General features: G+C 38.8%; 1 protein-coding gene across 3 annotated transcripts in view; it reads right to left on the reverse strand.

The window, feature by feature from the left end:
* Positions 1–3,755: 3,755 nt before the first annotated feature.
* The window catches only part of gnaz (guanine nucleotide binding protein (G protein), alpha z polypeptide), a 74,335-nt gene continuing 52,313 nt past the window's right edge, over positions 3,756–25,777 (reverse strand). For 2 of the 3 annotated variants that reach the window (XM_073874110.1, XM_055208815.2), the window contains 2 exons: positions 22,152–23,416; positions 3,756–7,085 (listed from right to left, as the gene is read on the reverse strand). In XM_073874110.1, coding sequence (XP_073730211.1) covers positions 6,741–7,085; positions 22,152–22,874 — 1,068 coding nt within the window. In that variant the 5' untranslated portion in view covers positions 22,875–23,416 and the 3' untranslated portion in view covers positions 3,756–6,740. Of the gene's footprint in view, positions 7,086–22,151; positions 23,417–24,067; positions 24,225–25,777 lie in introns of those variants that run through there. The other variant, XM_055208816.2, reaches the window with a different exon arrangement.

The following is a 25,777-nucleotide window of genomic DNA, read 5'->3' on the forward strand; positions in this document are numbered from 1 at the left end:
TAGCTTCAGCGCAAAGAAGCTTCTGCATTTTATAAATGTCTCCCATTTTGCAGCTTTAACACCTTCTGCTTTTAACAACATCAAATGTGCTTTAATAAATTTCGTTTTAAACCATTTCTCAATTTCTTCTTAATTAAAGCTGAATATAAAATATTTTAGTTTTTTTCTAAATTGCAAACACAATATCTGATGGCGCTGATGCATAACGCAGGAATTGTTAAAAAAAATGATGTACATAATGTAAAGGACATTCTGTAAAATATAACCTTGATATCTTTAATATTGACTGAGAAAAGATTGAAATTAATGAAATCGAACTTTGATGTTCTAATCTCAAAATTAGATTGAGACTTCAGCCTGCATTTCACAGACAGGGTCACAAATGCAATTGAATGAGAAAAAGGAAGAAGCTGGTGGTTGCTCCTCCAGAACAAAAACAAAACAGTATTTTGTTTCATCCTCTCAGTTCTGCAGGCTAATTATTCTCGGTATTTTCCAGAGACAGACGCAGTCACCGACCGTTGCCTTTCATTGTCAATTCAGTAAGTAACTGATAAGATTCTCATTTTGGGTGTTCTGTAGCTTTAAGATGTAGTGTCATGATAAACAATGGATCGTGTTACTAATGGCAACAATGAGGTGTCATTCTGGGTTTGGCCACTAATGAGTTTAATATGCATGGCCATCACTTCTTCTCACTCTCTCAGGTCTTTGTACTACAGACTAGACTCTCTCTACAGACATAAATCAATTAAAAAATAATTTAATTGCACATCTAATTAGCATGATTAATGCTGGTGGTGCAATGCATCAGATTAAATAATGAAGAGTTTCCTAGAATGTGAACTAAAAACGGATGCTATTTTGCAAGTTCTCCCACTTAGAAATCATGGAGGTGTCTGAAATTGTTATCGTAGGTGCATGTCCACTGTGAGAGACATAATAAAAAAAATCCAGAAATCACAATGTATGATTTTTTAACTATTCATTTGTATGATACAGCTGCAAATAAGTATTTGAACACCTGAGAAAGTCATTGTTAATATTTGGTACAGTAGCCTTTGTTTGCAATACAGAGGTCAAACATTTCCTGTAGTTTTTCACCAGGTTTGCACACACTGCAGGAAGGATTGTGGCCCACTCCTCCACACAGATCTTCTCTAGATCAGTCAGGTTTCTGGCCTGTCGCTGAGAACATGACCACATGACTTTCTCCCATGACTCCTCTGGATCATCCAAATGGTCATTGGCAAACTTAAGACGGGCCTGGACATGTGCTGGTTTAAGCAGGGGAACCTTATGTGCCATGCATGATTTCAAACCATGACGTCTTAGTGTATTACCAACAGTAATCTTGAAAACGGTGGTCACTTTTCAGGTCATTGACCAGCTCCTCCCGTGTAGTTCTGGGCTGATTTCTCACTTTTCTTAGGATCATTGAGACCCCACAAGGTGAGATCTTGCATGAAGCCCCAGTTCGAGGGAGATTGACAGTCATGTTTAGCTTTATCCATTTTCGAATGATTGCTCCAACAGTGGACCTTTTTTCACCAAGCTGCTTGTCAATTTCCCCGTAGCCCTTTCCAGCCTTGTGGAGGTGTACAATTTTGTCTCTAGTGTTTTTTGGGCAGCTCTTTTGGACATGTTAGTAGTTAGATTCTTACTGATTGTATGTCTTTATGGAGCTAACGACCTCAAACAGGTGCATCTAATTAAGGATAATAAATGGAGTGGAGGTGGACATTTTAAAGGCAGACTAACAGGTCTTTGAGGGTCAGAATTCTAGCTGATAGACAGGTGTTCAAATACTTATTTGCAGCTGTATCATACAAACAAATAGTTTTAAATAGGAAAAATAACGAAACTCTTTGGTCATTTTTAAGCGCAATGCTAATGGTCTAATCAGATTCAATGGACTATATGCTAAGCTATGCTAAAAGTGGTACCGCCAGACCCGGAGATCAACTGAATGGATTCCAAAATGGTAAAAATCAAATGTTTAACTCTAGGGGAGCTAGAAAATGAGCCTATTTTCAAAAAAGTGGAGTGTCTCTTTAAATATCTTTGCTGATATCCTACAACATTTGGTAAAATTTGCAGCAAAAAATACACCGTAAAAAAAGATTTATTGATTGAACTTAAACAAAATTAGTTACCTGGCTGCCATAAAATTTTAACTTTGTCAACTAGTCGAATAAACTCAAAATTTTAAGGCAGTTTTGCAGTGCAAACTGTGTATGTTTTTTTGATTTGACTCCACTACAACACTGATGTTCGGGTGACATTTCACCCAAAAATCAAAATGAAATTATATTTTCGTAAAGAAATTAATTTAGGACCTGTACTTTTTATGCATTCAGGACATTTAAGGACACTTAATGCACATAAAATATACAATTTAAGTTTTTCTGACATTTTAAATTTTCATTACTAAACCAAAGCACAGTACATAAATCTCTAATGCAACTACTTTCAAAAGTGCTGCGACAAATTCAATGTTGTCTAAATTGTCTAGAATTTAAATACCAACCTTTATAAGTAAAATCAATAACTTTACTTTACATTTTGCTATTTTTATAAACACGAACACCAGAGGTCTTCAACCTTTGTCAGGCTTGGGACCCCTTAATGGATAGAGAGGATGAGCAGGGACCCCCAGTACATGTATCCAATTAGGACTATATTTATTATTATTTATAATACATAATTTGTTAGGTGATGTTACAAAAAAACTAAAACAGTGGCGAATCGTGACTGCTCATCCGAGGGGCGCAAATTCAAAATAAGTGTTCGGAGTGTCATGTGTGTTTCTCGTGTCTTCAAAATATGTGTTTGTTGCGTCATATTAATCATGTGCATCACGTGTCCCGTCAAAATAAGTGCCTGCTGCACACAAGTCAAAATCGTTTATGATAAAGGAGATGCTCACGTTCACAAAATACACGCAAGACACTCTCTTAACAGTAAACTCTGATTACGCATGAGATTATGCGAGTATCTGGCAAACCCTTTAGACGCATCTGCAGCAGGCACTTATTTTGACAAAACACGTGATTTACATAAGACATATTCCGAAATTACGAACCACACACATGATGGGCTACATACATGTTGTGACAAACTTGGCATCGAGCGCCCTCCAAAAAAGAAGTCACCGGCCCCCACTGGACTAAAATAATAATTTTTGGCATACTACATTTGAATTCAATCTGAGTACATTATATTGTGGGTATGTTATGCTTTTCATTTAAAGTTTTTTTTTTAAAGAATATTAACTAATTTTTATTTGATGCCTACTTTCATTTGTCCAAACATATTATTTTACATTCAAACAATATTTGGAGGCCCCCTGAAATACCACCATGGACCCCCTGTTGTAGACCCATGATGTACACTGTACAAAAATGAAGCATGATTTCAAATCAACATATATTTTTATGTTACTGTAACTTAACAAATTAAGTTAAAACAATTTTTAAAACAAGTTTTCACAAGTTATGTCAACGTATCACAAGTCAAAACTTATAGTAGGTTGAATAGTAGTTGTTTTAACTTCATGCTGCATTTTTTTACAGTGCAATATTACCATATTAAAAATTTTTAACTGTGTCACAAAAAAGTAATATTGCAATAAATGTCTCTATAGTAGGTGTGTGAAAATGCAGGTCAAACATTAGAAATGATGTCTTACTTTGAGGATCAAGACTTTATGAATCCTCATTCACCCCAACACAAGAAAACAAACAAACAGTACAAACATTTGCATAATTCATTTTATTTACTATTATTGTTCTCTTAAAGTAATTATTTGTTTCTTTTTTGGTGGACATCCTGTAAAATCAATCCTGCAGCCCTTAGTTGGGTTTGTTGTACATCATAGCTAAACAGAGGGATTGGAGAGGGGGCGGAGCTTGCATCTGTCAATCAGCCCTGCATCTTAAAAGGTGATTTATTTTTTTCATTGTTGCACAAAGTGTACCTCACATTGTATTTACAAATACAGCAGGCAGCGTCGACACCAGGGTTACTGCTCTTTTGTAAATTTTATCATGATCGCTCGCTTTTTATTTGCAGAGGAGTAAATCATTTTATGTTCGTGCTGGGTTTAAGTTGAACAAAACTCTTTTCAATAAATACCTGTCAGGAAATAACTGTACAGTCGTACACAGTGTTTGACTTTGAGATATTTTTGGAGCGTGTTAATGAAATGAAAAACAAAGGAAATCAAACTATAATTTTTTTAAATGTCAAAGTAACAAAATCATGCATATTTTGTTTCAATATATATACTTTTTGTCGATAAAAAAGAAAAAGTAACATAATTATCGGGCATTTTATATTTACACTTCTATTGGCACTGTTCAGTTTTCTTTTTCTGGAATGATCATTTTCAAAAAACCCTTGTTCACTGCAGTAACACTTTCACAGACAAAAGAGATGCTAAAAATTCTGGATAACATCCATTTTTAGATTTAAAAAAAAAGAAACAAAAAGAAACAAGAAAATAGATTGTTTCCTGGCGGTCAGATAGCCAAAAATAAACTACAGTGTGAATGTGTTTAAAAAGCTTCAGAAAGTGGCAGTTTTTACCTTTGGAGCAGAACCGTATGACATCAGTTTGATTTTTACTTTCTGTAAGGATACTTTTAAGCTCTCATAAACAAGCGTATTTTATATAAACTCTTTATACCTTCTTTAAAAGCAGCATTACTTGAATCAGGCAAATCAAAGACCATATAATAAAGAGAAAATGTAAAGGAATAGTTCACGCCCAACATCAAAAATAAAATATTTCTGTCATCATTTACTCTCCTTTATGGTTTTCAAACCTGCGTGATTTTCAGAGACTTTTCAGCAGAAATTTCCCACTGCTGTTTTAAATACAATGACAGTGAATGGTGACCGAGGGCTGACAAGCTTACAAAATTGTCATAAATCCGTTGATACAGCTTAAAACAATAGCTTTTTGTGAACTAAATACTACGGAAAATTAAAAGTTTATAGATATTACGCAATGTCCGAAAATAGTCCCCTGCTATTGAAAGTTACCAATGGGACTATTTTCGGGCGCTGCGTAATATGATTGCGTCTGCTGCAGCCATGTTACGGCAGCAAAGTCCTTGATTATTACGCCAGAATGAGAGTATAGTTCCTAGCCATATCGACCTAGAAAATCACAACTTTTAATTCTCCGTCGGTCTTAGTACACGATGTAACTACAGAAGAGTCAAGTTTTAAATAGAAAAAATATCAAAAACTCTTTGGTCATTTTTGAGCGCGATGCTAATGGTCTAATCAGATTCAATGGATTATGCTAAGCTATGCTAAAAGTGTTAGCGCCAGACCCAGAGATCAGCTGAATGGATTCCAAACGAGTAAAATCAAATGTTTAACTTTAAGGGAGCTGGAAAATAAGGATATTTTAAAAAAGTGGAGTGTCCCTTTAAATATCTTTGCTGATATCCTACAACATTTGGTAAAATTGGCAGCAAAAAATACACTGTATAAAAAGATTTATTGATTTAACTTAAAATAAAATTAGTTACCTGGCTGCCATAAAATTTTGAGTTAAGTTACCCTGCAACTTACTTTTTTTACAGTGCACCTCTCAAATCTCATTTACGTTTATGTAAAGACATCATAAAAGGAATTAGGATGCACTAGATCGGCATGTGCACATATTCAAAATACACAAACGACTAGAGTATTGAGACAAAATTTGGCAATTCAATTCGATTCTTTTTTTATGTTTTTGGTTCGATTCAACATCGATTAGTCATTATAGCGTCATATCATTCGAAATTTTCGTTTTGTAGAAGTTTAATTTATTTGGTTTACTGTCACTTTAAGACCTACGTTATGCCATCAGATACAATATACTGTAACACATGCGTTTTCTTTCTGAATTGTTCACATTAACAAAACACACTACACTTACAAGGACAATCGCGGCATTTTGAAGTTATTTTGCATAAAAATCTCAATTCCAGTGCTAGGAAACATCAACACAGCATTTGGGCGCAGTCGGAAGCCTTGAGATTCGACTTTCTGGGTGCGCACACGCACAAAATGTATTGGCCGCTCCTGTCGAGCCCTGTCTCTAAAGTAAAGCATGCAGATTCAGTATTGATTTAGGGATTTTGCAAATAGATTTTGTTTTGTTAAACTGAAGATAGATTACAATCAGAGAATTTGTGTTTTGTCCAAATTTGGAGCTTCACAGCCCCTGGTCACCATTTACTGTCATAATAAGACAAAAAGCGGGAACTGCCTAACATCTCATTTTCTGTGTTCAAACAAATGGCAGGAATTCAACCAGGTTAGGAAAAGCATGATGGTATCACAGAATTGTACTTTATTTTTGGGTGCACTGATAAGGAAGTCCTGGCGTTTCCCAGGGAAGATAGGGGCAGATTTGTATCCAGTGTTTCCATGTCAAACGTGCGTGACAGCTGATCCCATTGCAAAGTCTGTTTTGTGTGAACAAACATAATGTGTGTGTGTGTGTGTGTGTCTACATACGCATGTTCAGTGCAAACACATTTATAGCAACCTTGTAAAATCCTCCTTGACCTTTTAGTTTTTGACATTGATAAATCTAACAGGATGGCAGCACGTAGCCCTCCCCTCCGGGCCTCATCCGACTTTCCTGTTTTAACAAGCGTTTTTGCGGGAACCCGGACGGATCGACGGAGCGGCCTTGGTGTTCTTTTGTCGTTTCCCGAGCCTGCCCTCTCGTCCTAGCAGAGCCCGATGTACTTGAGATTGTTTTGGATGATTACGTCCGTCACGGCATCGAAAACGAACTGGATGTTGCTGGTGTCGGTGGCACAGGTGAAGTGCGAGTAGATCTCTTTCGTCTCCTTGTTGCGGTTCAGGTCCTCGAACTGCCGTTGCACGTAGACGGCCGCCTCCTCGTAGGTGTTTTGACCCTTGTAGTCGGCGAAGCAGACCGTCAACGGGATGCGCTTGATCTTCTCGGCCAGCAGGTCCTTCTTGTTGAGGAAGAGGATGAGGGAGGTGTTGGTGAACCAGTTGTTGTTGCAGATGGAGTCGAACAAACGTAGGCTCTCCGCCATACGACTCTTTAGGGAAGAAAAACGGGAAAATGGTTAATCGTAGTGCAAGCAGTAAATCTGGAAACTCTAAAGATAAAGTTTGGCTTTTTAACCTTGAGCAGCGCAAGCAGGGAAACACATTAAGTTAACAGAGACACTTGAAGATTTAGATGATGAGCTAAATGTCAATGGAAATTACTTTTTATGAGGACAACAAATCAATTTCAGCAGTGCTATTCGTTGTGGCAATAGAGGAAAGATGTCTTAAGTAAAACAAAACTGTTCTTTAACTTTTCACCCCTAACACACCTAATAAAAGACATACTATATAACCTACTTAGTGGTTTCCTGTAGCTCAATAAGTAGAGCATTGCATTAACAGCAAAGGTCATAGGTTCAACACACATACTGAAAAAGCTTGAATGCATATTTGTAAGGGCCTTATCATACATCTGATGCAATGAAACAAAGCAATTTTTAACATTAATCATAAACTGGTGGTCTTCTTCCTCTGCTTAGTTTTTCAGTTTATAAATTTCGCCATCTAAATAGAATATCGGTATGGTGCGAACGCAACTGGCTTTAAATGGGGATGGGAGATCCTACTCTCATTGGTTTATTGCATGTTACGCCCAAAATACACCCATTACTCATTACGAGAATAGGAACAACCCTTTTAGACTGTGTGCTAGGCGCACAAACCATTTTTCCCGTCGTTAAAGTGGATTCAGACACACCCGTCTAGACCATGCGCTTTAGACCAACTGGCTTTGAAAGGGGATGGGAGATGAGACTCTCATTGGTTTATTGCATGTTACGCCCAAAATACACCCATTACTCATTACGAGAATAGGAACAACCCTTTTAGACTTTGTGCTAGGCGCACAAACCATTTTTCCCGTCGTTAAAGTGGATTCAGACACACCCATTTAGACCATGCGCTTTAGACCAGCTGGCTTTTAAAGGGGATGGGAGATGAGATTCTCATTGGTTTATTGCATGTTATGCCCAAAATACACCCATTACTCATTTCGAGAATAGGAACAACCCTTTTAGACTGTGTGCTAGGCGCACAAACCATTTTTCCAGTCGTTAAAGTGGATTCAGACACACCCATTTAGACTGTGCGCTTTAGACCAACTGGCTTTTAAAGGAGATGGGAGATCCTACTCTCATTGGTTTATTGCATGTTACGCCCAAAATACACCCATTACTCATTACGAGAATAGGAACAACCCTTTTAGACTGTGTGCTAGGCGCACAAACCATTTTTCCCGTCGTTAAAGTGGATTCAGACACACCCGTTTAGACCATGCGCTTTAGACCAACTGGCTTTTAAAGGGGATGGGAGATGAGATTCTCATTGGTTTATTGCATGTTACGCCCAAAATACACCCATTACTTATTATGAGAATAGGAACAACCCTTTTAGACTGTGTGCTAGGCGCACAGAACATTTTTCCCGTTGTTAAAGTGGATTCAGACACACCCGTTTAGACCATGCGCTTTAGACCAACTGGCTTTTAAAGGGGATGGGAGATGAGACTCTCATTGGTTTATTGCATGTTACGCCCAAAATACACCCATTACTCATTACGAGAATAGGAACAACCCTTTTAGACTGTGTGCTAGGCGCACAAACCATTTTTCCCGTCGTTAAAGTGGATTCAGACACACCCGTTTAGACCATGCGCTTTAGACCAACTGGCTTTTAAAGGGGATGGGAGATGAGATTCTCATTGGTTTATTGCATGTTATGCCCAAAATACACCCATTACTCATTTCGAGAATAGGAACAACCCTTTAAGACTGTGTGCTAGGCGCACAAACCATTTTTCCCGTCGTTAAAATGGATTCAGACACACCCGTTTAGACTTTGGGCTTTAGACCATCGTTAAAATAGGGTCTTAAGTCACTTTGGGTCAAAATCAATGTCTCATGCCAAGCAAATGGCATGGTCATGCTGATTAAAAAAAATGTATGGGGTTTGTCTCTAAAAACCAGACACAGCAATGCCAGAAATCAGCTCAACTGGATACACCGTAAGTCACTTTGGATATAAGTATCTGCCAAAATGCATAAATATAAATCGATTATATAACGTGGTGACTTGTTCTGCCAATAATAAACACAGAATGAAGTTTCCAAGTGAGTATGAAAGTCATTTACCATTCTAATGTAATCCAGAAATGAGATTAAAAGTCAAAGGAGGAACAAACAAACAGAAATTCAGCAAGCAGTAAATGGGCAGTCGAGGTTAATAGCCTTTATTTCTCTAGACCTGCTGAGGTCTCTATTTAACTCAATTAATCACCTGTCCATGTACAATTACCTTGGTGTGCTTGCCAGGGTAATGCCCGTGAAACTGAGATGGAGGACAGGATGTAAATAATCACCATGAAATGCGCAGAACGGTTTTGTTGGCGACATCAGCTGCAGTGACTTTCATGATCCCGATCTGTGCAGCATTTCAATGTTTCTAAGTTAAAGTGTTTACGTATCACAGAGTGTAATTTATTGAATAGCTACCCTCTCAGAAAAAAGGTACAAAAGCTGTCACTGGGACGGTACATTTTGAAGAGGTCCTAATATGTACCATTTTGGTACAGATATGTATATTTGAGGTACCAATATGCACCGTTTAGATACAAAATGATTAACTTTTGTAACTGCTTGTACCTTTTGTTTTAAACTACAAGAACTTAAGTAGCTTTAACTAGCAAACACCACAAAGATCAGGGGCCTCATTTATAAAACAGTGCGTATGATCCTTACTAAAAGTTTATGTATGCACAAAAGCCAAAAATAGCATACGCCAAAAAAAAAATTTTTTACGACTTATAATACAAAGCAATGTTCCCTTTATAAATCACAGATCACCTGCATACATGAATCAACCTCAGATCCCACCCTGCAAGCACATTCGCCGGTCAAGTTTGTTTTTTATAGATCACAACCTTTGCGTGGGAACTTTATAAATGAGACCCCTGGCCTGTGACTAAATGGTCATATTGGTTCCAATCCTATAATCAATTCAATTCTATTTTATTTATATAGCGCTTTATTGTTCACAATTGTTTAAATGTTTTAAAGCAGCTTTATATTAATAAAAGCAGGAGAAAAAACAGAGAAACCAGGGGACAACAAAAGTAGCAGAGTATAGCGGCTAAGATTAAACTCCCTAGGGGTTGAAAAAACTCCTAGGAGGAAAAAACTAATTTTAGGAAAAAAGTCCTTTGGAGAAAAAAAAACATTGAGAGAGAGCCAAACATAGTTGATTTTAGAGGATATACTATAAGATACTATATTATTACATTTATGGGAATTAAAATATAAATATCAGACATGGGGACTTGTGACTTGGTGACTTGGACTCGAGTCGACTCGAGTCGCTATTTTTGTGACTTGTGACTTGACTTGACAAAAAATAAAATACTTGAGACTTGACTCGGACTTGGAAGTTAAAGACTCGGGACTTGACTTGACTTGAGACACGATGACTTGAATGACTTGAGTGTTAATCACATCATGTTTTCAGTTTGAATATAAAATATATAAATAATTTTAAAAAATAAAGTTGACGCAGCTGGAGCGCAGGCTAAGAATGGCGTTATCATGACTGAATCACGACACTATGCAGATCTCGTACCTTACGCACGCCACGCCCACTTAGATCAGATATCAACATGTCAGCCGGAGGGGTACCGAGGGTCATCGCTTTCGGCTTCAACAAGATGTCAAAAGACGAACAGTGCATTGCAAGACATGCAACATTAAAATCACGGGCAGCCACGTGACAACCTCCAATTTTGTCCGTCATTTGAAGAGCCATAGTAAGTGCTTGTCATTTTTTTAATGTCTGGTTAGTTGGTAGATAGCTAATGTAATAATCGCTAAAGTAGCCATTAACCCTCATCAATGATGAGTCATTATACCGTGTTGGGGACAAATGTGGGCAAAAGAATTTAGATTTTTTTTTAAATACTTCCCTTGATCTGAGCGGTATGAGACTTGGCTACTTTTTCTAAGTTTGTAAGCGTCTTTTGCGCGCTCAAGTTCGTTATTTCATATGTAAGCGCACGAACGGAAAAGACGCGCACGCGGTGCGACGCGCTAATTTTTCTGGGCGCAGCCTTGAGCATTCAGAGCATTACACAAGTGTGCGTGAGAGAGAGAAAGAGAGAGAGAGAGAGTGTGAGTGAGAGAGAGAGCTTGTGTGTGTGTGTGTGTGTGAGAGAGAGAGAGAGAGAGAGAGAGAGAGAGAGAGAGAGAGAGAGAGAGTGTGAGTGAGAGAGAGAGCTTGTGTGTGTGTGTGTGTGTGTGAGAGAGAGAGAGAGAGAGAGAGAGAGAGAGAGAGTGTGTGTGTGTGTGTGTGTGTGTGTGTGTGTGTGTGTGTGTGTGTGTGTGTGTGTGTGTGTGTGTGTGTGTGTGAACTATGTTTGAGAGAGAGAGAGAGGGAGGTGTTCAGAGAGGAGTCTGTTGGGTATTAAGCTGTTATTTGTTTTATGGACTCAATGTTGAAAATTTCAAATAAATAATTTATGAAGTTACAATTTTGTTTGATTCCATGATGTATTTTACTGAACATGAGTATTTACAATGCAAATCCAAATTATTGTAATTTGCTGATAGTTACTTACTGTATATCTTGTCTTTTCACTTTTTTAAGATCAGATTCTGCAGGTAAAATTACAATAATAAGGTGACTTGACTTGGACTTGACTTGACCTACTACAGGACTTGACTTGACTTGACTTGACTTGATATAGCCTGTGACTTGACTTGACTTGACTTGCCCAAGACAAAAAATACTTGGGACTTACTTGAGACTTGAAAGTTCAGACTTGAGACTTACTTGAGACTTGCACATGTGTGACTTGGTCCCATCTCTGATAAATATATATATGGTATATGATGACATGTCTGCATTATATTGTATGCATTTGGCAGACGCATGTATCCAAAATGACTTGCAGTGGATTAGAGACTTGCACATGTGTGACTTGGTCCCATCTCTGATAAATATATATATGGTATATGATGACATGTCTGCATTATATTGTATGCATTTGGCAGACGCATGTATCCAAAATGACTTGCAGTGGATTAGAAGCTATGCATTTTTTCAGTATTTGTCACATTCTGGTATGCAAGTCTAGTGAACTAAACTAAAAGCAGACCTTACTTTGATAAAATATATGTCTACAGCACCAATGGGTTATGGTTTATTAAAAATCTTATGATTGAATCCATAACCCATAAGTATGAACAATATTAACACTTATCCAAACATCAGTGAATATTAGGGCAGTCAAAAGATTAATCGCATGTTTTTTGCATAATTTATGTATGCACTGTGTGTACTTATTTAGTATATAAACACACACACACGTGGGGTTTTCTACAGCCTTGAATATTGACTGAATACAGTCATATCAAAGATCAAAATTAATGATTGAAATTAAACTTTATTGCTCATATTCTCATAATTAGATGATAGTGTTGATGAGGATATGTTTATTATCCTTAATGTAGTGTTTACTTTATTTGTGTTTAAGGTTTTTGGGTGATCATGCATGCGGGTGAATACACTTTCAGTCTCCAGCTGCGTATAGCGTGAGGCACAGTGGCTGTAGGCACATGGCGTGTGACTGAGGAAGGAATCTGATATAAAGACTGGGCTGCTGTTTGAAAGGTTATACCAAACATCATCCTGCTTTAAGCAAATCACAAGATCTGCTACTGTATGAGAGAGTGAATGCTATAGAGAGCAAAGAGAGAGAGAGTGAGAGAGAAAGTAAAGTTCAGTCAAGTTCTAGAAAATGATGAAGGAATAGTTTTTAGTTGCAATGATTAAGGTGGAAATATATTAAACTTTTTGTTCACTTGACTCATAAGATACAGAACTTTTAACTATTCAACAACAATAGGTTCCTTCCTGAAAGGTGAGAAAGAATTGGTTTTGTTAAGAATCTTGGACTGAATGGTTCATTGGGGAACCAAAAATGGATCTCCTATGGCATGGGTGTAAATCTCATTTCATCCCGTACCACATCGGCATTACAGTTGCTCTCAAAGGGTCGGTTGTAATTATAAGACTATATCAACTCTTTATTACATTGCATAATTACCTCTACATTCGATAACTACTGTTTTTTTATAATAACTCAGTTAATACCTAGCTTTAAAAGTAGAAGCGCAGGACAAACAAGTGTATTTAAGTGGCCAACTATTCTACAGATTATTTTAAAAATAAATGTGGTAACAAAAACACATATTATATGTGAGCACACTCTCCAATTCCTCTGTTATCCTTCGTTGTGCAGGTAATAAAATGAGAGGAATTTTCATATACCAATAAAGAGTTTTACAACCTCCATCACATTATATATATAGGCCATGCATTTATCAGACACAGATACCTGCAATTGGCAGATATTTTTCAAGCACGAATTCACTTAAATTGTAAATTTTTTAGTCTAAAAACTCATTGTTGAAGACTTATTTTCATTTTTTTTGCAGTGCACTTCAACTTTTAATTGTCGGACTACACTGTAAAAAAGATTTTGTGGTGTTGCTGTTTTAACTTATGTTTTCTTAAGTTAACACAACTTGCCATTTCTGAATTCTTGTTCATTTAACTTAAAAAAGTTGTACTGTCTTGACTACACACAAAAAAAGGTTTAATTCACTAAAGAAATGTTTTCCTTCATCCAAATAAAAACCTTTAGGGTAATAGTTCACACCTATATTTTATAACTTGAGCTAATGAAAAATAAACAACTTGCTATTTTCTACATCTATGAAAACCTGGCAAAAAGTTTTTTTTTTTTAGTTGAAGAAAGTCTATTAAATGTAAGTTTAGTCCATTTTTTATTTAAAAACTATTTTAGAGGAATGTTACATTTTATTATTTTCTAAAACTGTTTTATTACATTATTTCTGAATGTTCTGTAAAATACTGCTGTAGAAAACACTGTTCACTTATAAGGTTTAGATGTAGATTTTTTTATTTACCATAAATAAATAAAAAAGTTTTTTTTTAAGTCACCATTCTGGTAATCAGTGTTTGTTTTAGTCAGACTCCTGGCTTTTTTCTCTGACTGCTTCAACTTAAAACACGTTTGTTGTGGTAAAAAAGAGCCAATAATGTAATAATCGCAGTGGTGGTTGGTATCTAATGCTCAAGATCATTTAGTGAGTTGATTTATTCATTTTGATCAACAAAAACTATCTTTTTCTGTTAATGATGTGATACTACAGTAGGAGATCCAGCACTCACATAGCAGTTTATATAATTCTGACAGATTTTAAGACAATTTGCACTTAAAAAAAGAAACCATTGTGCCATTAAGACACACAAACATCAAAAATCAAAGTATAAATCTCAACAATGGTGACAAAGAAAATAGTAAAAACTTTTATTTATTCACAAATTCGCAGTGCATGTGATTTTTAATTTGTTGATACAGAGGTCCAATGAACATCAATACTGGACATTTAGTAGACGTTAGGAAAAAACATCGTCTGGCGTCACAGTCTGCACCTTCAGGGGACCAAAATTGAACATGCAAAAAAGGTTGGATGTCACTTTGCGCAGGCTACTTCACAATTTCATAAAAACCATTGGGACCTTTACATTTGCTTAATGTGACACTTAACGCAGCTTACAGCATAAATACAGTGCTATTAAACAATCACATTCCCTATAATTCACTTTATTAATAAAGCATACTATGTAAATGCAAACAGACGGTGCCATTACAGGTCGTTTTATCATGAAATGAAAAACCCTGTGTGAACATATAAGAGAGACCTTTAATCTCTTTAAAAATAACAGGTGCTATAAAGTTTCATTTCAGTCTTTACTTTCTAGTCTAAAGAACCTGTTTCACTACAAATAACCTTTTTTATCAGAAAGCTTCTCTAGATGTTACTGAAACCACAGCCAAAGAGTGTATCTCGCAAATATGATTACTTGGGGGGGAAATTACTCATATAAACACGGATAAAAATTCATCCATGACACGTCTGGCCGGCGGTCAGATTTTGCAAGGCGGTGATTTGCACTAAGTGTGTACTCGTATATAAGAGGTGCTTTCACAGTCCTCAATAAACGTTCTCCGCCTTGAATTGGGCTTTCCAAAATCAGGTCACACCATTAGCCAAACATCTCTGCGGAGCTCAGCGCGTCCATTAAGCAATCAGGCAGCCCAGGGGAGCGGGTGGACGTGTTGTGTTGAAGCTCAGTGTATTTCTAACTACATCTGAATCAAGTGTCGGAGTGTTAGGAGAAGTGAGAGAGAAACCAAGAAGAAAAGTGGGAAGGAAGCGGCAGGAGGCTGTACCCCCGCTGGCCTCTCTCTGTGTGAGCCAGACACAGACCTTCATTAGACTTAAATATTAATAAGACGCTTCTGCGGTGCATTAATGTTTTGTTTCCTGTAAATAAGAATTGTCGGATGGAGACGTCTCGCTCTAAAAAATCGATTTCATTGGAGCTTAGCGAAAAAGACTTGTGGCAACTAATAGCCCGGACAGCAAAGAAAAATAAAGTACATTTACACCCATATTACGCTTTTTGATTCATGCTCTTTAATTTTGTCCAGCTTCCACTTCCTGTTGTTCAATATAAAAACATTACACAGAGATAATTTAGATTAAAGAGCACCTATTGTCAGATTCATGTTTTTACATTTATTTTTTTTTGGTGTGTAAGTGTGTATTAGTACATGTAACCCTACAGTCACATTAGCAACAAAAGTGAACGACACCGAGCGACACGCACTCGCTTGATGGGCGTTCCTTGGCTAGTTTCTAAAAGCGGTATCAAAAGTCACTTTAGAGGTATTGTTAAGTTACAAGAACGATGTTTTTGGATTTAAAAGTATTTATTTCTCGATAAAAGTAACAAAATATATGAGATAAAATGCCAAACTTGTCAGATATATACATAAATACGCATTTTCCGCCATCTTGAATTACTTTCTCAGACTCGACCACAGACCTACGTCACGCTGCTCCTTCACTCCGATTGGCAGTCGCTTTGTCGCGTCGCTCAGCATTTGCATAAAATAGCCTGCTTGTCTACTTTGGCCCCGCCTTGCTCGCGCACCGGCGAGCTCGTCGCTTGTCGCTGGCAAACGGCCACTTCCATAGAAAAGGAATGGTAGCCTGTCGCTCTGTCTCTGTCGCTTGTAGCTAAAGTGACTGGGGGGTTAACAATATGCAAAAGGTACAAACCCCAAAGTAAACGATGACGCGAGTTATCGTCTCCAACATAAATCTCTTTTCTTGGACTACAACAAACACACGGATTGTAGGCAACAGTTTACTTTCTGCGAATGGTGATGTAGACAAGACCAACATTATCATAATTCCTCCCACTCCTGTTAGTCTTGCATTGTGACCGAATCCTTTAAACATAGTAAGTAGCGTTTCATTTCCTGCTGACGTCATAGTTATTGAGGCCAATCACAATGTACAGATTAGCTGGCCAATCAGAGACACAACACTTTTCAAATGGATGAGTTTTGTACAAAAACAGCGCATTTCAGGAAGAGAGTCATATCTGGAGCCACAAAAATGTACGTTATGTGGAAAATGATGTGTTATTTGAACCACAAACTACGTGAACACATTGTATTATATCATATACACACAAAAACGTTGTTTTTAGCAATGAAATATCTGCCCTTTAATAATTTAAAAGAGATTGAGGGTTCAATAAAACTTTAGAGCCGAATCTTAAAGCAACACTAAAGAGTTTTTGCTCTTTGCTCCCCCTACAGGTTGGAAGCGGAATTGTCCATTACCACTGTCGTAAATCATTTAGCCTAATGCAGCAAAGCTGGCTCTGATTGTATTGTAGGTCTGCCGTAAAACAAGTTTTTGTAGTTTTCACTTGAACTACAGGACCAGGACCCGACGGTTGGAAACTTCTTTAGTGCAGTTTTGGCTAATAGAGGACTGCAAAGCGAATGTGAAAGTGCCGCTCACCCTGTTTCGGGTGGATGAACGACTGAAACTTTTTTGAAAACGTTATTTTAAGGTAAAAAAAACTTTAGTGTTGCTTTAAGCATTGCATTACATTACATTTTACCTTTACACATTTGGCAAATGCATTTATCCAAAGCGCACTTTGCATTCAAGCTATACATTTGATTAGTAGCCTAAAGGGGGTCGCACACCGGACGTGCAGCTCAGTGCCACGCAGCGCCGCGTCGAGTCGCATCTAGAAAACTCGAGGTATCATACACCGGAAGTGCACATTGAATAGCGCGAGTGTAGTCAGATAGAGTCTACTTCAAAATGCAAAATATACGTTAGCAGCCATTGTTAATCGTTAATGATTCGGGACAAATATGGTGTTATTTAACTATGTGAGTGGCACTCTGTTGTGCGACAGGGATTTGAGCAACTTCCTGAGTCATAGCTGGGCGCCGCGGACCGTTGGGTGCGCAATACCCCATTTCACGTGGCGCTGTGCACGGCATTTTTTGTAACTTTCCGCACGGCTCCGCATCCGAAAATGACCGAACTCGAGGCGATTGTGTCCGAGCAGGCAAGCTTGTGACGTATCTCTTTGATCAATCCAAGCAAAACAATGTATATTTATCTGACACTCTGGAAGTAAAGTATGGAAACTTTGCAGTTTTGAAACACAAATTCTTTTACATGATTCAAATGGTTTGGCTTATATTTATATTAAATGAACCACTAGACGAGGAATAAAATACAAACCTTAAGATGTCTGTAATGTTTGTTTAGTAAAAACGTTAATGAAATGATAATGTTTAATAAAGACATATTTAAAAGATTGTTGTTTTATTCATGTTCTAATATTTATATATATATATATATATATCAAACTCTAATGTTAAAAGCACCAGGCTTCCAGCAGACGACTTCTATCCTCTTCTTTGTGCTTGTTTTTGACTTTATTGCTCGCGTCGCCCCCTGGCGATTCAAAAAATAGTGCAACATCGAGCGCCTCAACTATAAACGCCTCGTCCGTTTTGGTGAGACGCGCGCGCGATCCGCGGGGGCTTGCGCTGCGGACCAAAGCGCGACCATAAACAAGGCTTTAGGTGTGTTCCCTGGGAATCGAACACATGACCAGAAAGGTATTTGAGGTAATATATCTCAACTGTAATATATCTCAACTAAGTCAGTGTAACAAAGTACTTGTTGATCTTCATAAAGAAGGATATTTTAGCCGAACATGTGGCTAATATGGCTCACTTCAAACCATCATTGATTGCAGGGAGGCTAAACCTCCTGGGTCGCTATATGGATTTCTTCATCGACATCTCAGTTCATCAGTAATTGGAAGACTTGACTTTGTTTGTCTAGCTCCCTTAACGTCACAAAAACACAGTAACAGTAATAATTTTATTATTTATATTTAAGAACTAAATGTGTACGTGTGAGTTGCCTTTCCAAAACTAATCTCAGCTGGTAGAGCATTGTGTTAGCGATACTTATAAAATACAAACATACTTATAAAAAAGCACACTTTGTAATGGACTGTAAGACGCTTTTGTGTAAATATAAATGTATTGTTCTACAGTAATACATACTGTATAATGTTAAAGCCCAGTGTTATTGCAAAACTGTATGCTGGCTTCAATAAAGAATGCAGATGTTGCTTAAGAGCCGATACCGTACCTTCCCACGTCTTACGTAAGATTGTAAAACTTTGTCAAAGTCAAACTGATCCTTTCATATTGCCCAAGTATCCTCCAGTGACCCAGACCTTAAGACTCTCCTCAACTCCACCCTGCCAACTGGCACCGGAGCTGCATTGCTTCGGCCATCTATTGCGCAATGCAGCGCTAGCCTCACGCTATCCACAACCACACGTTCCCCCGACGCTTGCAAAAGCGCACATCCAACATCTCTCTTCGAGCGCCATGTAAACCCCCTCTCGCGGTCACAGCTCATTGTCAACAGCCCGGGATTAGGAGCATATGACTGCTCTGTTGCTCGGAAACAGTTGCCATGGAAACCCTATTTTTTTAAAGGGAGGGTTGGGTTTAAAAAAAGGAACGTGGAAAGATGTTCAAGGGGGAAAAGAAAAGAACATGCCGTGCGACGAGAAACTGACAATTGTTGCTTGAGGTCCCCAGCAGAATTCATTTATTGCAAATTGCATGTGAAAAGTTACATCTGTGGCGACGTATTACTGAAAAGCTTTTACACCAGATGTGTGAGAATATGGTTTCTGTGGGATTACAGCAGGGAAGATATTTCTTAAACAAATCTGTTTTCCTTTTGTTAGGTATAAAAACACTTAAAGGTGCTCTTGGCAATATCAGTTGGTCTCCATGCAATGCTTTGTTAGCTTTAGCTCAAGACGTCAGGCTTTACAGGAAATCATCAGGTGGAATTTAAAGCTGTAACTAAAACGTTTCCTGGAAATCTGGTCAACCACAACCTATTAAATATCACTCCACTTAAGCCCGAATGTAACTGCTTTTTGCAAAGCTCGAGACAGCTAAACACACAGTTTATTCATTATTTGCAGAAGGTTTTGAGGCGTTGCAGGATAACCTTGGTTGGGAACATCTTGCATGTTTCATGTCGCGCGGGATGTCACACGCACTTGTTTCAGTCATACAGTTTTTGGAGATTAAACCAAATGATCTGCATGGTTTCATTGGAGTGACTAAATTTAGACATGTCACAAGATTTAAGGCAAATACTTGATGTTCAGTAATCATGCAAATATAATAATGCTTTTGTTAAGATTCACTAACTGTACACTTCTGCATCTAACTGCATTTTTATAACAGATAAATATGCCAAAAAATCTTGTATGCTGACACATTACTGCATCACTAGTGATCCAATTATCTTGTAGTAAATCATTTTATCCCTTAAAACTCATCTTTGAGCATCATTTTTCTATGAAAATAATTTCTTCATGCCTTAAAATAGCCTGAATGTAACTACACCCTTTTCTCATTTAGTATACCCGGATATATTCATATGCAAATAAATTTTTTAGCCACTGAAGTGTCTTGAAATGTGCAGCTATGTTCGATGCGATGATGTCATTTCCATAGAAACAGGAAGTTGGGGCGGGACATTTTGAGTGGCCCCTTCCTCTTTTAAAATAGCCATTAGCATTTAGTATAGCTCACAGCCTGGAATCTGATAAGAAGTGCAGAATGATGTCGAAAAATGTGTTAATGTGTTAGTCTTAGTTTGTCTTAGTACAGAATGTAACTACAGAGAGAAAAGTTTTAAATGGGAAAAATATCAAAACTCTTTGGTTATTTTTTTAGCACAATGCTAATGGTCTAATCAGATTCAATGGATTGTGCTAAGCTATGCTAAATGTGGTAGCGCCAGACCCGGAGATCAGCTGAATGGATTCCAAAAAGGTAAAAATCAAATCTTTAACTCTAGTGGAGCTGGAAAATGAGCCTATTTTCAAAAAGTGGAGTGTCCCTTTAAAGGCGGAGTGCACGATTTCTGAAAACGCTCTGGAAAAAGGAGTCCGGCCGACCACCAAAACACTTATAGCCAATAAGCAGTAATGGGCGTGTCTTCTAACCCACATTGTTGCCTGGGTTGCGTATATGTGGGGCAGGTCTATCAAAAGGAGGTCCAGATTCTATTGGGGTAGGGGCGTGTTTGTTTAGGTGACTTCAACTGTCAACATTGGCTTTCAAACATTGTGCACTCCGCCTTTAAGATTTAAATAATTAAAGCCAAAACCTTCATAGTTTCATGGGAAATATTCATTTCCATTGACAACATTTTTCAGTGAATTGTTGCTCTAAATCTCTGATGATGTTCATCTCTCACTGTCTGACAACCCCATCCAGACTTTCTCAAGACCACAGAGCATTGCTTAAAATCTTTTGCTGCCCCTCTGACTCAATCATTCAGAGCTTGTACTGATCCCTGTTGCTATGTCTAATCCATGCCAGAAAAGAAATGCACCAGGATGGCGGTCATTTTAGAAATTCTGATCAGTATTGGCAGGACCGGAGCAGATTGGCAGCAAGCGTTGGTGTTTTCGGGCCAGGTCTGAGAATGTTTATTGGGTAATCTAATTCAGAGGCTCACGGCAGACCCTGAATTCTGAGTTTAAACACGCTCGTCTATGTCTCAGCATATGTTTACAAAACACGCAAGGCCCCGTGCAGTCCATTTTTCCATGATGGTCAAAAAGAATCAAAACAGCAAGATCTGGGAAGGTACATGAGCAAAACTTTAACTTGTTCCCTTAGCTTCTGCACTTCCTCTTAGACTTTCCACTTTCTTTTCTTTCAAACTTTCTAGCTGCAGACACTTCTCCAACCCCCATCGCATCAGCGATTTTCCCCAGTGTTAAATCTGATAATTCCCACGAGTACGCCCTGACACCTTGAACTGTGAACTCAATTATCACTCTTGTACATTCTCCCCCCGCAAGACGTGCAGAACGCTTTTATTTTTAACTCCCTAACGCTAATTGATATTCCAGGCTAATGCACTACTTTCAAAGTTCTTGTTGTGAGGTTCGCCTAAGCATACACAGGTAGTCTTTGAACTCACTGGTAAGCAATTAGCCTCACCACATGGAGAGAGGAGGTATGCAGCTAGACGTTCATTTAGGAAAGTTAACTCGCCTAAGTCTTGCCACAAATACATCTTTAATTAACGTCGAACGCAAACAAACTCTGGTTTACTCAGTAAAGGTAAATATCATCTCTTTAAATTCACAGGTACCCTGGTGAAAAGACCAGCCTACACCTGCCTGTGTTTCTGTAGCTCTGTTGGTAGAGCCCGCCAACTATTGGCTTCAAAACCTACGAGTGACGTCACGGATCCAACGTCCATATTTTTTACAGTCTATGGTTAAAAAACAACATAAGCGAGAGACTTTACCATTGGTAGGTCTACACATGTAGCTTAAATGTGTGTGTTGTTACAGGAAATGTGGTTAGCAAAATGATAAACGCAGTTAGACACTGACAGGATGAATTTACTATAGAGATATATGCAGACCAGGTCAGATAACATGGAGTTCATCTGTCCCTGCTTGTGTTATCTGGTTGCACCAAAGGCCAGAAGACAAAATTGAGCTATCCTTACCGTCTGGTTGTCTTCATAAAGCTTGAGGTCATAACCACTCAGCTCCACACAGAATATAATGGCTGTCACACCCTCAAAACAGTGGATCCATTTCTTCCTCTCCGACCGCTGGCCACCCACGTCCACCATTTTAAAGGTGAGCTCCTTGAAGGTGAATTTGTTCTCGACAATGCCAGTGGTCATGTCACGTGAGCGCAGAATGTCCTCGACGGTTGGGATGTACTCTGGCGCAGAAATACGGTCCAGGTCATTTAGATAATAGGCCGTGTTGTCCTCAAGGTGATACTCGTTGGAGCGACAGAAGCATTCTTGTACCCCTGGGTCGCCCCACAGACGTTTCATCACCCCTAGAAGCTCTGGCGTAATCTCACCCTTGCTTTCGGCGGGCCCGGTGAGGGCGAAGAGCTGAACGGCATCGTATGCCCGATCTGGGTTGTGAAAGTCGATCTTCAAGGTGGCGAGGGCTCGGATGATGCGGGTGAGTGAGTCGATGGCATTGTAGAGGATGAGGGGCTTATACTCCTTGCAGGCTTCCAGATTGAAACCTCCACTGTGGATAATCTTCATCTGCTTCACAATGGTGCTCTTGCCGGAGTTGCTGGTGCCGAGCAGCAGGAGTTTGATCTCGCGCCGCTGCCGTTGGCTTTCTGAACGGAGGTGACGATCTATGCGCCGTGAGCGCCTGGCGGCTTCCTTCTCCTCTGAACTTTGCCGGCACCCCATGTTTGAATTGGTAATCCCAGGAAGTGGGAAAAGTGGATGGTAAGGTATGCAAGGTTATGTTGATAAAGCTGGGCAGATGTTAAGGGAAGCTTTTACTGCAAGAACTGGTCAGATTTGATTTTAGACTATTTGCATAGTCCGAGTCTATTTTTTGGGATTTTGAGGCTAATACTTTGATGTACAATGCTACCAAGACATGATGGAAAGACCCACTCAAGCCCTCACATAAGGCTGCGGTTGCCTTCGAGACCCCAAAGGCTTCAGGCTCATATCAGCATATATACGTAATGAATTTTAATGGACTGGGAGAGAAAGTCGAAACCGTAAAATTCCTTCGCTCTCTTCCCTCATGGTGTCCAGTTTGCTTCACTGTTTATCTCTAACTGATTCATCTGTATCACCTCCCTCCTTTGGTTTTCTTCATTCACTTTCTCTCCAGTCAGTGCAATGTCAGGCCTTTGTACTCGTTGACTTTTCTGAGTTTCTGTATTTTAGATCCTCCTGCTTGCATAAACCAGCGAGGCAGTTAAAGGCCCACGTTCCTGCAGGTAAAAACAAAGGAGACATTAGCTTTCATCAATTAGAGCCAAGGTTAAGTAAACGTCTCCTCCAGAAAAGTCTAAACCATCACACAATTAACCATTTACCACCTATCTGCTAAAACATTAAGCTTTGAACGGTACTACAATCCATGCTGGTCCAAAATGGATGGTGCTGGTGTGGCGACAGCTGGTGAGATAGCACAGCCGTGCAAAACGTTTAATGAAGCTGGATGATCAAAGTCTTGCTATTTAAGCAAAATAAAAAGCCATAGCATCCTATGAAGACCACCATCCGAAATGATTCGCTAAAGAATCTGTGACCAGATAAAAGCTTTCTAAAAGGATTCCACGTATGATGAATCTATATAGATACTTAAAAATGTTAATCTGCATACAATCTTTTCAACAAACAAAAGCACTGCAACACATGCAAAACAAACCACTTAATGATTCACACATGTGCAAACTTATCGCAATCTTACCATACCAGTTGCCTTCATGCATGCAAGTAAAATCAAACAAGCACTGCCATATACTTTGCACTACACACTTCTGCTTTCTCACTAGGGCAAACACACACGCCTCTCACACACGCCTCACACACACTTAAGCAACCGCAGAGCACTTCAGATCATGGCTTGATCATCTAACCTTTTCTATCGTAAACCTGTCCCACCACGTGCTCCCTTGACACCCACATCTCTCTGCGACCATAGATTTGGGTGATCCCGCAAAAACGTTTGTTCTCAAACAGACACACACTTTCATGCATACACACACACACACATACATGAGCAGAGACAGACAGGGTGTGAAACGGAAAGAGATGTGAGATCAATGTCCTTCCCTAAAGTGAGAGGTGCCGCCCATTTTCTGAGCCTCCAACCACCGACCTAACTGATATCATGGTGGACTGTTTATTTACTGTCATAGTGGAAAATAACTGGCTCAGACCAAAGACCAGCAGGTGTTTCTCTTCAGCTCATACCAATGAAAAAATGCTTGGGAATAATTGTGTATTATTACAAATGGTTTTCCCAAAATAAAGGAATAGTTCACTGGAAAATAAACTTCTTATTCTCTTATTATTCATTCACACTAATGCCAAGCCAGACACATGCAAGTATGACTTTCTTTAGCTAAAATGCTATCATGTTATCTTATGCACATCCGTCCATCATTAAACTATGTCAAATGGAAAACAATACGTTAGTGAGAGTAAAACATGAATATTTCAGCTTACTTTGAGCGAAATTGAGAACAGATGCTTCTTATGCTTTTCATGACTAGTTGTCATATATGCTTTTAAAATCATGGGGTTTGCAAGAACCAATGAGATTTAAAGTTATCAACCTGCTGCCATGTTTAAAAGTATCGCTCGGATCTGATAATATTGTTTTTTAATTTAGCTAAATACAGTAAGCTATGCTACAAGGGGGCGTGTACACCCTATCGATTAAATGCGACTGATAACGGCGTTTCTTGAGCTAAGTGCTTTGGTTTATAGATATGTATAAAGGCTAGATGTGTTACGGCGGAGTCTCCAACGTCATCACCTAGCGGCCATCTTACCACAGGCAGCTCGCTCACTTGTAGCATTGAGTTTTAATGGTGCAGGTACTTTTAAATGACCATAACTTGCTCAATTTTCTACCGATTTTCAAACGGGTTGGTTTCTTACAACTGTTATTAACATGGCTATAATTGTGGATGCTTAAACATTTTTCATGAAATAATTATTTTTTGTATAAGTATGCAGTGTCATAGGTATATCTTTGACGTTTATTACAAACCAAACAGTTTGAAAATCGGTAGAAAATTGACCAAGTTATGGTCATTTAAAAGTACCTGCATCATTAAAACTCAATGCTACGAGTGAGCGAGCTGCCTGTGGTAAGATGGCCGCCAAATGCGGACGTTTCACTCAATTGGCCAGCAGCACGGGTGAGACCTTTATACATATCTATGCTTTGGTTGTCATGATACTTCTGTTTTGTTTATCAGTCGTACGATGCGCAGTTGGTTGTTCTGGTATTTGTCCCGCCCCTCCTCCACTGTGATTTTTCAACTCTGGGTGCTCATCGCTAACACAGAAAAAAGAGGGAGCCGACGCGGAGGGCCGACAAAACCCGCCAGGTGCTGGCGTTTTTTGAAAAGTGCGCCGCTTCCATTGGGAACAATAAAAAAATTCAGTCCGTAGGCAAAAACGCCTTAGTGTACACAACCCCTAAGAATATGCTAATTCTAAAGGGCTTGTTATAGTTGTGCGTAGGTTTTACAGTGTAGCCGCGACGGCGTAGGTTCCGCGTCGGTTTTCATTTATACATTTGCGTCGTCGTCCACGTCGACGGGAGGGGTTCT

This window comes from Misgurnus anguillicaudatus, chromosome 12, assembly GCF_027580225.2.
Source record: "Misgurnus anguillicaudatus chromosome 12, ASM2758022v2, whole genome shotgun sequence".
Taxonomy (NCBI): domain Eukaryota; kingdom Metazoa; phylum Chordata; class Actinopteri; order Cypriniformes; family Cobitidae; genus Misgurnus; species Misgurnus anguillicaudatus.